The sequence below is a fragment of the Manis javanica genome, chromosome 1 (genome assembly GCF_040802235.1).
Source record: "Manis javanica isolate MJ-LG chromosome 1, MJ_LKY, whole genome shotgun sequence".
Taxonomy (NCBI): domain Eukaryota; kingdom Metazoa; phylum Chordata; class Mammalia; order Pholidota; family Manidae; genus Manis; species Manis javanica.
Window position 1 is genome coordinate 224576999 of NC_133156.1, and position 14402 is coordinate 224591400.

A 14402-nucleotide genomic window follows, 5' to 3' on the forward strand; every position below is an offset into this window, starting at 1 on the left:
AATGTACAATCATTAATCCATCTCAAGCCTAATTCTCATCAGTCTCCAATCTTCTGAAGCATAACGAACAAGTTCTTACATGGTGAACGAATTCTTACATAGTGAATAAATTCTTACATGGTGAACAGTACAAGGGCATTCATCACAGAAACTTTCAGTTTTGATCATGCATTATGACCTATAAACAATCAGGTCAAATATGAATATTCGTTTGATTTTTGTACTTGATTTATATGTTGATCCCACATTTCTCCTATTATTATTATTATTTTTATTTTTAATAAAATGCTGAAGTGGTAGGTAGATGCAAGATAAAGGTAGAAAACATAGTTTAGTGCTGTAAGAAGGCAAATGTAGATGATCAGATGATCAGGTGTGTGCCTATGGACTAAGTATTAATCCAGGCTAGACAAGGGCAGCAAGACATCCACGGATGCAGAAGATTTCTCTCAAAGCAGGGGGGGTGAGGTTCTGAGCCTCACCTCTGTTGATCCCCAAATTCTCACCTGATGGCCCCCCTGCGACTGTGCCTGTCTTAGGTTGTTCCTCCCTTGAGGAATCTTACCCGTCTCTGGCTAACCAGTCATCTTCCAAGGCCATACAGGGAAATGTAAAGTTGGTAAGTGAGAGAGAAGCCATATTGTTTGCAAAGGTTAGCTTTTTACTTCTTTGCAGATTTATGCCCTGTGGCTTCTATGCCCAGCACTTGTCTCGAGGTATCTTTACCACCTGGAGGAATTATGATACTCGGTAAATTCGATATGAGGCACGAATTCTATTTAAGGGTTGTAATTAGGAAGGAAGAAGAAAAGCTATAGATGTAGCATATGAAGGAAACATGGGAGGATTGATTATTTCTTTTGACATATCTTCTTGTAGAGTACCTTAAGTATGTATAGGTTTTAAACTACTATCTAATTTGCACACACATATTAACATAATAGGAATACGGTGACATAAACAAAGCAAATCTATAATTACCATCCATCTCCAGTGAAGCCAAGAAAACCATTTAGGCACCCTAGGCATTTGTGAAAATTTATCTATGATATGATGGATATTGTCCAACTGTACTTGAACCATCAGACAAATTAAAGCAGCCCGTTTCTGGGATCTGTTCACATCCCATATGTTCTTTTAACCATAGATAGTCTATAGTCATGAGATTTTGGAGTGCTACAACTTGCACCCCTGAGAATGCTATTTTGAAAAGGAAAAACAAGGTAAAATTGTTTAAACCTTTGATTTTTTTCAATGAATTCAGTTAATACTTACACTGAAATTACCTTACTGAATACTTAATTCCAAAGTAGCAAGTAATTTATAATATAATAATATGCATTATGTTTCTTAACTTAATTGAAAACTTTTTCAACTTAAAATTCTTTTCAAGTTTTAAATTACTTGTTTACTTAATTGTCAGTCATAATTCCTTATGCATATGATAGAACCAAAAGTTATGTGAAATCTAAATGTAAGGTTTGTTTCAAAGTTAAAAGTATTAGAACCTAATAATGTTTCCTGTTTACGTGTTTTCAAATGTTAAAATGATGTGGTGGAGAAGTAAAATTTAGTTGTGAACTCCAGTCCTATATCAATCACTTAGTCATGTGTGCCACTAGTCAAGTTCCTTCATCACTGGTGAAACAAACTGCATATCTCACAGGGTTATTTATGGGAGTCAGAGCTGATGGTGGATGCCAAGGTGTTTAAGGTTTTTTTTTTTTTAAGATAAACAATTGTTTTTCTGGGGTACAGTTCATAAATTTGTTCTAGCTAATACATTTGAGGGTTGATGATATTTTATTTGTACTTTTCTTTCTTGGCGAGATTTTATTTATCTGTGCTTTTCTTTTTAGGCAAGGAAACACATTTTGCAGATCCATACCAGGGACTGGAATCCAAAACTGTCAGATGGTTTTTTAGGTGAATTGGCTGAAAAATGTGTTGGTGAGTGCTACTATTTGAGTTCTTTGATTGTCATTGTTTGTTCTGTTCAGCTTCCTTTTCCCTTTATGTTTGGAATGTGAATGAATATAGTTATGTCTTTGTGCAACAGATGGCTCTGCCTTTAAATATAAGAATTGTTTTACAATTTTACTTGAAGTTTGAACACTTCTAAATTAGAATTTTAGCTGCCATTAGGTGTTTGATTAACAAAGCTCATTAATAATATGCCTTTCATTGAGTGCTGGATTCCATATTACTGCAGTGTCTCCTTTTAGGAATTGTCTCCTCTCAGAAAGTTTAAGGAAAGTAAGCTTAAACTAAAAAGATAAAGGTCTATGTCAAAGTCAGGATTATACTCTTTTACTTTGCAGCTACATAATGGGCTCACCTTCATGCCTGTGGTCTAGAAAGAAGTTGAGTGAGAGGAGTCTTCAAAGAAAATACTTAAGTGTAATCTGCTAGTATTTCCAAAAATATAAAACTTTCCAGTTTAATGTTAAAATATTCACAGAGTGGAAGATCTGCCCTGAGATGAACAAACCACTACTGTCCTTAAAGGATGTGAGAGTATTTTATGAACATACATGATCATATAAAGGAGGTGGAATTCAAGGGTTTTGGAATTCAGGGTTTTGGCTTTAGTTAGGTCTGAAATAGAAATTAATAAAGTATTAAGCACTGAATATACACTCAGGTATTTTTCCTTCATTCTTTCTCTGTCTTTTATCCATTTTCCTCTCATTCTTTCAAAAGTATAAATTACAAAAAAATCTCTCCATGAGGTTTTTAAGCATTATGAAGAAATGCCCAAAATAAGTCCACTAACAGTCAGCAGTCTACTTGGGAAAACTTTAAAGTTACCAAAACCAAAAGAACAACTTAGTTAAAAAAATCATTGGGCTCCACCATCAAATAATTAAAACTTAAATAGAACATGAGTCCATTCAGTTAGCTACATCCGAATTATCCTCTTCATCCACAGGGACCTCCATCTCCGAAGCAGCATCCCTCAGCTTTTGAACCACAAAGACCTCGACATCTTCTGGTGAGGAGAAAACGTAAATCTCTCCAGCACTTCTCCAGTTTAAACTTTGCCTGGTATAAAGAGAGCATGCGCCAAACCCATTTCATGTACATTGGCTCGACCTATGCAAAGCCTTGTGCTGCTTTATGGGAGAGGGTGGTATTTGGTACAAAATCCAGTCTTTTCCCTTTTTAAAATTTGATCCATTTTATTTCCTGTGACTTTTTGTATTAGAGTACAAATCAGACTGGGCAATCTTTGTAGATTCTTCTGTGAATTTGTCACAGAATGATCCTTAACTGAAATAAGTAGAAATCTTCAAATAATTTTGGAAATTCCCTGAAAGATAGGTATTTTAAAATTACTTTTTTATTACCCTATCTACCATCTGAACATTATACACTCTTAATTCTTCATCCTAAATATTAGAATCTTAGTTTCCTTTTTCATTTCTGCAGGCCACTACTTCTAATTTTTTCAAGTGACTTATTTTAGCTTTTAGTTTATTAAGTTAAAAAAAATTTAAGACATAATTTCTTATAGGACTGAAAAACTTTTCTTGCCTTTTTTGGGGGTGGTGGTGGTGGTGATGGTTCAGAATCTGCTTATATATATGCCATTTTCTTCCTGGAGAGTGACATAAAAACCCATTGTAATTACTTCTGTTTTTGATTATGACATTTATTTCATTTAAGAAATCAGTTCACATTAAAGAAAATTAAATACTGTCTTCAAACAGGAATGAAATAGTAATAAATTTTAAATTCATTATGAGCATATCACTTTGTGTCCCAAACATGTTTTTAACATATATGGGTTCAGTTTAGTGAATTTATGCCTAATAAAAAAGTATGCAAGTCTTGATGAACAATTTGTAAAGATAGCTGACTTCTTATTAGAGGTTATGGATTTGGTAACTTTTACCTTGAAATAAATTCCTGAGTGCTTGGTGTTAGCATGCATAATAGATGTGATTTTTAATTAGTCTTCAAATAATTTTGTTATATAGAATATGTGCACAAATGAGAGGAGCTTAAGATTAATGAGGAGTTCAAACCTAATCATATTTCCCTATTTTCACTAAGAGGGCCCAAACAATGGAAGTGTATCAGTGAGGCATCTATTTGTGGGCCTTTGGTATGTTGGATGTTTTACTTAAAAAGTACCTTCATAAAATTTTATTGTACCTTTTTCTAGTCTGTGGCCTCTGAATAGCTTGTATTTTCACTCTTTCAGACAGATTACATCTTAATAGCAGTTTTCAAAAATGCTTTTTGTTTGGTATGTACATATTTGTGTTCATAAGAGTATTAGAATTGTAATGGTAGAATTAGTATGGTTATGAAATTCTTATGAAAAGGATGTAGACATTTTCTTTAATACCAACTTTTAACTTTCAAAAGGTGTATTTTTTCATTATTTCTAGATTCTATTTTTATAAACTGGGATCCTTTTGAGAGTGAAAAAATATGATGTTAATTATGGTAAGACAAGAGGCCTAAACCATAGTGTATATTTAGTTCTGTAGTTCTCAATTTTTTTAATATTGGAATCACTTGTAAAGCTTTCTAAAAATAAATAATTATGATATTTAACCACCAGAGATTCTGATTCACTAAGTTTTTTTGGGAATCTCTTTTTGTTTCCTTTTCATTGTTCATTCAAATGCGCAGTCAGGGTTGAGAGTCACAGATATAAACCAGTAATGACCATTGACAAGCAAATGTAAAGATAAATCGTATCTTTTATAGTCTGTTGGTTATGATAATCCATGTGAAAATTTACTTCTTTAAATGAGATTTATACAATTGTTGACAAACTTTCAAATTATCTTTAGTAAACTAATAAAAATGAATAATATTCATTATGTATGATATTAACATACTGTTATGTCAAACAAAGATGTTATGGGTAACATATACTACATACAATACCTTCCAGAGGCTTTTTTCTATTTTGCATGTTTCGGAGCCCTTTTCCTTTTTTAACTTTGGCTTTTGCACTTAAAAAATAGGACCATAAAATATGTTCACCAACTCTACATTTACTTTTAAAGAAGAAAAAGAAATGTGGTAGTTTATATTGTTCGAAGATGGAAGTTTATTCTTTACTTCCCCTGAAATGGATTATTTCATTAACTGTAACTGAGCTGGTATATTACGGTTATTTTGTTGATGTAATATAATGTATAGCACAGGAAAAGATAGTTTCTTTTTAGGTTTATTCATTGAGAAATAAAATGAGAGACTAATGGTAAATTTAGTTATTCTGAAGAATTGAGAGATTGCTGTCATGGGATAGTGTTAATGTTTAATGTGCTTGTAGTTTTCTGAATAAAAGTTTTATAGGTCATTTTAAGTTCTTCCTTAACTCTGAATAAACATTTATTTAGGAATGTAATACTTTTCTGTGTTAATAATGAAATAATTTAGATGTCTTAGAAAAAAAATGAAAAGCCCAGTAGATAAAATTCTTCCACTTTGTATGGTATAGTACATGGTAACCTGATAGTTTCTCCTTCCAAAACTAAGAAGAGTTACTCTTTTTTCATTCATTCTTTCACTCAGAAGTGTTTATTGAGCATCTACTGAATACCAGACCAAACATTATTCTTGGTATTTGAGATACATTAGTGAACAAAACAGACAAATACCCCTGCTGTCACAGAGCTTACATTCTAACTGGGGAAGATAGACAATAAACCTAATCAGTAAATAATAAGATGGCAAGTATGGCAAATACAGTGGAAAAAAGAGCAGAATAAAGAGGATTTTTTTGTTGTTGTTATAGATAGGACTTGATTAACAGGACCATTTGCTCTAGTAATAATGGGGGTATAGTTCAGTAGATGTATGTGTCACTTGCAGTTTGATTTGTATGGTTTTATCCCTAAATGTTCTTTTTCTGCCAATTAGTCTGGGGCAATTTCTTCTCTGCTCCTAGTTTTCCTGTTTAATCACCGTTTTTATTTCGGTATTTAAGAGCTCCACAAGGTCATTGTGAGGTATAAAAGATAAGTAAACCCGGTAACACTTTTTGAAGAGATTAGGAACTAGTGTTCTTTAGCAAGTTCAGTTGGTTCCCCCTGCTGGCATAACTGATAAATACAGCCAAATGCAAGTTTAATTGCCGATAGAAAAAAACAACGTGGCTAGTTTGAGGTTTTCTTCCTTTTTGTGGTAAAGACCTAAAAGTTCATGTGTTTTTGTATATATTTGTTGCTTAAGTGAATTAAATGACTGAAAAGCACTAGGGGCTTTGTCTGTTTACTATATAATCAGTTAAATGGGGGTAATGGATAATACCCCTTGGAATACAGCCCTTAGAATTAGATTATCAGTCATTTTTGGCTAAAATACATATATATAAAAGGAAGTCAATGTGAATTAATGAATTATTTTTCCATTTGATGCCTTTAGAGCTATCAAGAGATGATCACAACTTTAATGTGTCATCTTTGGGGTAATTAGACACTAATTTGCTTGTGGGTTGCCCTCAGATTGGGTAATGGAATTGCTCTGTTTTTGAAGTTTCTGATTATGTACTACTTTGTACCACTGTATTATATGCGTTTGGAAGTAGTAGTAATATTAGAAAAATTAATAGGTAAGTGTAATGTCATGAGGACTAAGCTAATGATTGGGAATATCAATACAGGATTAAGATGAAACTATTATTTTAAAACCTTTGCTGAAGGTTTGTACATTACAATCAGTGTGGTTTTGGCACAAAACACGTTACTTGTTTGTTTTAATATCATTAGTTCCTGTGTTTGTTAATTAAGATGTTCAAACATTTTTAGTCTTCTTAATGAGGAAACAATTTTATTAGGTGATTTTAAATGGCCAGTTTCATTTTGCTGATTAAATTGCACATAATTATTGATTTAATATTGATATTCCCTTAAGAGATGTGTATATGTGTATATTTGTATAGTTGGTACTTAGAGGAATGAACTTACCTTTGTTACCTTTTCCTTTTGTGCATTAGGTTATTGTGGAGCTGATATCAAAGCCCTGTGCACTGAAGCTGCCCTCATTGCCCTGCGGAGGCGTTACCCCCAGATCTATGCTAGCAGTCATAAACTGCAGCTAGATGTTTCCTCAATAGTGCTCAATGCCCAAGATTTTTACCATGCAATGCAGAATATTGTGCCTGCTTCCCAGCGTGCTGTCATGTCTTCGGGACATGCACTGTCACCCATCATAAGGCCACTGCTGGAAAGAAGCTTCAACAGCATCCTTTCAGTCTTGCAAAAAGTGTTTCCTCATGCTGAAATTAACCAGAGTGACAAGAAAGAAGGTACTAAATTACTTCTTCATATTGTTAAAATGAAACAAGTACAGGCATAAAAAAGTTCTGTTATAAGGTTAAATGTGTTAACTTCTTTTATATTGGCCCCTAATATAGATAGAAATGTATCTATTCCAGTCACCACTGAATATTCCAGGCTTGGCATATTGCCTAGCATATGGTAGTTGCCTACTGAATGCTTATAAAAAGAAGAAATCAATGCTTGTTTGGTTTGTTTGCTCTTGGAACATTCTGACTATCTTAATGTAAGAGTGGTACTATCTTTAGTAAAGTTGACTGTAATAATAATGGCTTCATTTTATTGTTATAAAGCCCTTACATAAATTATCATTTATTAATCCTGATAACAACTCTGTGGAGTAGGTACTCTTATTCTGTAAAGGAGGAGACTCTGGAAGACTTAGGAAGGTATTCACTTACATAGGGTCACTCAGTAAGTTCTTGCTTTCAAACCCAGGGAGCCTGACTCTAGAGACCATGCCTTTAACTGTGTTGCTGTAATGCTCCTCTGGATTCAGCTCATCAGATGAAGTTGTTGTTATTGACAGGGCACACTCCGCAGTGTGCTATGTTAATGAATGTAAATTACTAGTAAAGGAGTAAATTAAAACCTGCTTGTAGAAGGTCTTGAATTCTAGCTTCAAGATTGTAGTTTGGACCTGAGATAAAAACAGAAAGCAACCTTTAATGTCACTCACTCCTTTACAGGAAAACTGTAGGTTCATATTGCTAATCAAAGTTAGGCCTGCAAACTTTGAAGACTAAGTAATGTGTTTAATTATCTTTATCCCCCAATTCCTATGACCTTGTTTGGCACGCAGTCTGCACCAAATAGATAATTGTTCAATGAATTAGGCTAACATGAAGAATACTATATGTAGTAAAAATCACCAATATTCAATGCATTTTGCTGTCACTATAAATGTGTTTTTTCAGAAACTTTATTTTAGGTCTAGATTCTCATGAAATATCACATGAATTGCTTGGTTTCTTATTTGTCAGATAGGGAGGAGAACAAATATTTTTCTGTGTATGAGCCAGATATTGTGTCATGAATTGTATATTTCTTATCTCTGGTTTTTATAACCGAGAATGTGACTTTTCCCCAAAATTTAAAAAAATTTTAAAAAACTTAGACACCTTTAGGAAATGTTGAAAGTCTTACCTTCCCTTCTGAGAGATTGTTTCCATTTAACAGTTTTTTTACAGCATCATTACCTTTTTTTAAAATTGAAGTATAGTTAATATATATTCTTTTCTTCATTTCAAGTGTACAACACAGTAGTTCAACAGCTAGCCACATTATTAAATCCTCACCCCAAGTAGTACAGTTACTGTCTGTCAACATAGAAAGATGTTATGGAACAATTGGCCATATTCTCCATGCAGTATTCTACTATCCCCATGACCAACTTAAATTGGTCAGGACTGAGAATTTTTGTGCTCTTTTATCCCCCTCACCCCAATTCCTCCCCTATAATAACTACCAGTCACTTCTCAAGTGCCTGTGAGTTAACTGCTATTTTGTGTTTTGTTTTTAGATTCCACAAATAAGTGAAATCACATGTTATTTGTCCTTCTCCACCTCATGTATTCACTCAGCATAATACCCTCTACATCTATCCATATTATCACAATGGCAAGATTTCTTTTTTATGGCTGCATAATATTCCATTGTGTATAGGTACCACCTCTTCTTTATCTCTTCATCTATTGATGGACACTTTGATTGCTTCCATATTTTGGCTATTATAAATAATGCATCATTAAACATAGTGGTGCATATATCTTTTTGAATCAGGGATTTTGTTTTCTTTGGTTAAAAAACCTAGACATGCAGTTACTGGTTGTATGGTATTTCTATTTTTAGTTCTTTGGGGAAACTCCATACTGCTTCCATAGTGGCTGCACTGATTTAAGTTCCTACCAGCAGTGTAGGAGAGTTCCCATTCCTCTACATCTTTGTCAACAACTTGTTATTTCTTGTCTTGGGTAGTGGCCATTCTGCCTGGTGTGAGGTGATATCATTGTGGTTTTGACCTGCATTTCCATGATGAATAGCAATGTGGAGCATCTTTTCGTGTGCTTCTGGGCCATGTGTATTCTTTGAAAAATGTTCAGGTCCTCCACATCTTTTTTAATTGGGTCATTTTTTTTTTGGTGGTGATTCATCTGAGTTCTTTATGTATTTTTGATGTTAACCCCTTATTGGATAAATAATTTATGAATATATTCTCCCAAACTGTAGGTTGCCTTTTTGTTCTGCTGGTAGAGTCCTTTGCTGTACTAAAGTTTTTAGTTTGCTGTAGTCCCACTTACTCATTTCTTATTTTATTTCCTGAGGAGATACATCCAGAAAAAAATTGCTCATGCTTATGTTCAAGAGATTTTTGCCTGTGTTTTCTTCTAAGAGTTTTATAGTTCATGTCTGTCATTTAGATCTTTAATCCATTCAAGTTTACTTTTATGTATGGAGTTAGACAGTAATACAGTTTCATTCTCTTGCATGTAGCTTTCCAGTTTTCCAAACACCAGTTATTGAAGAGGCTGTCTTTTCCCAAATAATGTATACAGGAAAATATGTATGGGTTTTTCCCATATATGCCTGGATTTTTATCTGGGCTTTCTATTCTGTTCCATTGATCTGTGGGTCTGTTCTTGTGCCAGTACCATACTGTTTTGATTACTGTAGCTTTGTAGTAGAACTTGAAGTCAGAGACTATAATCCCCCAGTTTTGTTGTTCTTTCTCAGGATTATTTTGGCTATTCGGGGTCTATTGTGGTTCTCTAGGAATTTTAGGATTATTTTCTCTAGTTCATTGAAAAATATGATTGGTATTTTGATAGGGATTACATTGAATCTGTAAATTGCTTTGCACAGGATAGCTATTTTGACAATATTAATTCTTCCTATCCATGAGCATGGTATAGATTTCCATTTATTTGTGTCATCTTTAATTTCCGTCATGGGTGTCTTACAGTTTTCAGAGTATAGGTCTTTTGCCTCCTTGATTGGGTGTATTCCCAGGTATTTTATTTATTTTGGTGCAGTTGTAAATGGAGTTGTTCTCCTGATTTCTCTTTCTGCTAGTTCATTGTTAGTATATAGGAATGCAATGGATTTCTGCGTATTTTATATCCTGCCACTTTGCTGAATCCAGTTATTAGTTCTAATAGTTTTTTGGTATAGTCTTTAAGGTTTCTGTATGTAGTATCACATCATCTGCAAATAGTGACAGTTTTACTTCTTTCTTACTGATTTGGATGCCATTTATCTCTTTATCTTGTCTGAGTGCCATGTCTAAGAACTCAGTACTATGTTGAATAAAAGTGGTGAGAGTGGACATTCTTGTCTTGTTCCTGACTTTACAGGAAAAGCTTTCAGCTTTTCACCATTGAGTATGATGTTAGCTGTGGGTTTGTCATATATGGCCTTTATTATGTTGAAGTATGTTACCTCCATACCCATTTTGCTGAGAGTTTTTATCATGAGTGGATATTGAATTTTATCAAATGCTTTTTCAGCATATATTGAGATGATCATGTTGTTTTTATCCTTCTTTTTGTTAATGTGGTGTATGATATTGATTGATTTACAAATATTGTTATCATCCTTGCATCTCTGGAATTAATCCCACTTTGTCATGATGGATTATCTTTTTGATGTGTTTTTGAATTTGGTTTGCTAATATTTTGTCGAGTTTTGCATCTATGTACACCAGAGATATTGGTCTAAAATTTTCTTTTTTTTATAGTGTCTTTTTCTGGTTTTGGTATTAGAGTGATGCTACCTTCATAGAATGAGTTTAGAAGTATTCCTTCCTCTTTTACTTTTTGGAATACTTTAAGGAGGGGTATTAGCTCTTTAAATGTTTTGTAGAATTCAGTGTGAAGCCATCCAATCCTGGACTTCAGTTTCTTGGGAGTTTTTTGATTACCAATTTAGTTTTGTTACTTGTAATTGGTCTGTTCACATTTTTGGCTTCTTCCTGGGTCAGTCTTGGAAGGTTGTACCTTTCTAGGAATTTGTTCATTTATTCTCGGTTGCCCAATTTATTGGCATATAGATTTTCTTAGAATTCTCTAAAAACTCCTTGTATTTCTGTGGTGTAAGTTGTAACTATTCCCTTTTCATTTCTGATTTTATTTGTGTCCTCTCTTTTTTCTTGATTAGTCTGGCTAGGGGTCTGTCCTGTTTTGTTTTTTTTTTCCCTCCACAAAGAACCAGCTCTGGTTTTATTGATTTTTTTCTATTGTTTTATTTGTCTCTATTTTACTTATTTCTGATCTGATCTTTATTATGTCCCTCCTTCACTAACGTTGGGTTTCATTTGTTCTTTTCCTAGTTTCTTTAGTTGTGAATCTAGATAGTTTATTTGGGGTTGTTCTTGTTTCTTGTGATAGGCCTGTATTACTGTGCACTTCCATCTTGGAACCTCTTTTGCAGCATCCCACAAATTTTGAACTGTTGTATTTTTGTTTTCATTCATCTCCATGTATTGCTTGATTTCTACTTTGATCTGTTCATTGATCCATTGATTATTTAGAAGCATGTTTTTTAGCCTCCATGTATTTGTGTTTTTTTTTCTTTATTTAATTTATTTCTAGTTTCATACCACTGTGGTCTGAGAAGCTGCTTGATAGAATTTCAATCTTTTTGAATTCATGGAGACTCTTTTTGTGGCCTAGTGTGTGATCCATTCCATGTGCACTTGAGAAAAATGTGTATCCTGCTGCTTTTGGGTGGAATGTTCTGTAAATATCTGTTAAGTCCACCTAATCTAATGTGTTGTACAGTACCTCTGTTACCTTATTTATTTTCTGTCTGGATGATCTGTCCATCCTAATATTAAAGTCTCCTAATATGATTGCTTTGTGGGCTCTTTCTCCCTTTACTTCTGTTAGTATTTGTTTTATGTATTTAGGTGCTTCTATGTTGGATACATAGATAATTACAATTGCTATATCCTCTTGTTGGTTAGATTCCTTTATCATTATGTAATGTCCTTCTTTATTTTTTGTCATTTTTCTTTGTTTTGAAGTCTAAGTACTGCTACTCCTGTTTTTTCTCCCTGTTATTTGCATGAAATATCTTTTTCCATCCCTCCACTTTCAGTCTATTTAAGTCTTTGTCTTAAATGAGTCTTTTGTAGGCTGTGTATAGATGCATCTTGTTTCTTTATACATTCTGCTAGCCTGTGTCTTTTGATTGGGGTATTTCAGTCCATTTATATTTAAGGTACTTATTGATAGCTATGCACTTAGTGCCTTTTGTTAATTTGTTTTTGTATTTTGTCTCTGTTCCTTTCTTCCTCTCTTGTATTCTTCTCTTGTTTGATGGTTTTCTTTAGTGTTGTGATTAGACTTCTCTTTTTAAATTTTTTGTGTGTCTGTTAAAGGCTTTAGGTTGTGATTACCATAAGGTTCATGGATAGCTTCCTAAGTATGTAACAGTCTGTATTGAGTCGATGATCACTCTATTTCTAAATTCAAAAGTACTTTTTTCTTTCCTCATCCACACTATGATTTAGGTGTCATAATCTGCATTATTTGTGTATACCTTGACTGATTCTGTGTATAGTTTGTTTTACAACTTTTTTTTTTGTTTTAACTTCATACTTGCTTCATAAGTAATTTGTCTACTACCTTTACTGTGGGTTTATTTTCACTGATGAAAAATATTTAGGCTTAAGAACATTTCAGTATTCAGAAGTCCCTTTAACATATCCTGTAATGCCAGTGTAGTGATGGTGAATTCCTTTAACTTCTGTTTATCAGGGAAACTTTTAATCTCTCCTTCAATTTTGAATGATAACCTTGCTGGATAGAGGATTCTTGGTTAAAGGTCCTTTTATTTCAATACATTAAATATTTCATGCCGCTCCCTTCTGTCCTATAAAGTTTCTGCTCAGAAGTCTGTTGATAACCTGATGAGGTTTTCCTTATAAGTAATTTTTTGCCTGTCCCTAGCTGCTTTCAATGCGTTCTCTTTATCCTTAGTCACTGTCATTTTAATTATTATATGTCTTGGTGTTGTGTTTCTGGGGTTCCTTTTGTTGGGGCTCTCTGCATTTTCATGACCGACCTTTGTGTCCATTTCCTTCCCCAGATTGGGAAAGTTTTCAGCAATTACTTCTTCAGAAAGACTTTTTACTCCTTTGTCTCTCTGTCCTCCTTCTGGTTTCCCTATTATGTGAATATTGTTTCATTTGGAGTTGTTGCACAGTTCTTTTAGCATCCTCCTCATGCCAGATTCTCTTTTTCTTTCTGTTCCTCAGTTTCATTGTTTTGCAGTTCACTAATTTTCATCTCATTGATTGTGTCCTCTGCTTGCAGAAATCAATTATTCATTCCCTCCATTGTATTTTCATTTTAGTTACTGTTTCTTCATCTCTGAGAGACTCTTTTGCAACTCTTTTGTCTCTTTGTTGAAGTCTGCTCTGAGATCTCAATACTTTTCCACAGATCAGTAAGCATATTTATGACTGTTGCTTTGAAATCTTTATCAAGAAGATTGGTGATTTCTGTTACACTTAATCCTCTTTTTGATGTCTTATCCTTTTAGTTTTGTTTGGAACATATTATTCTGCCTTCTCATTTTGTCTGGGTTTCTGTGTTTCTTCCGTTGTATTAGATAGATTTGCTATGCCTCCTGGTCTGTGTTTCTTATAATTGTTTTCATAAATATAAAGTATGCTTAGTTCCAGTTTTTCTTCTTGTACCAGTGGAGAAGAGAAATCAAATTTTATTTGATTATTAGTAATTATTTTTTACTTATTTAGATATATTATTCTGATTTATTTTGGTCTTATAATGTTTATCCTAGACAAGTATCCTTTCCTTATATATGAAATTATCACTCAAAAAGTACTCTATTGATTTTCAGGTTAACTTTTACAATATTAGTTTGCCTAAATATTTAGCTTTTAAATGCCACTGAAATCTGTATCTGCCAGCACAGTTCAGTATTTCAGTTTAGAAAGTGTACCTCTTTTTTTTCTTTATGTATTTGGGAGAGGTTGTAATTTCTGTCAGTCCTCTCCCATTTCTCCTATACATGTAACAATGCTTTTTATTGAATAAATTGGACACTTTTGTTAGGAATATGTGTGAG

The 14402-nt window shown here is 33.4% G+C and overlaps 1 protein-coding gene across 2 annotated transcripts in view; it reads left to right on the forward strand.

Moving 5' to 3' along the window:
* Window positions 1-14402, forward strand: part of ATAD2B (ATPase family AAA domain containing 2B) — a 149663-nt gene that overhangs the window by 64919 nt on the left and 70342 nt on the right. For both annotated transcript variants that reach the window (XM_037005564.2, XM_037005565.2), the window contains exons 15-16: window positions 1860-1950; window positions 6965-7276. In XM_037005564.2, coding sequence (XP_036861459.1) covers window positions 1860-1950; window positions 6965-7276 — 403 coding nt within the window. The remainder of the gene's footprint in view (window positions 1-1859; window positions 1951-6964; window positions 7277-14402) is intronic.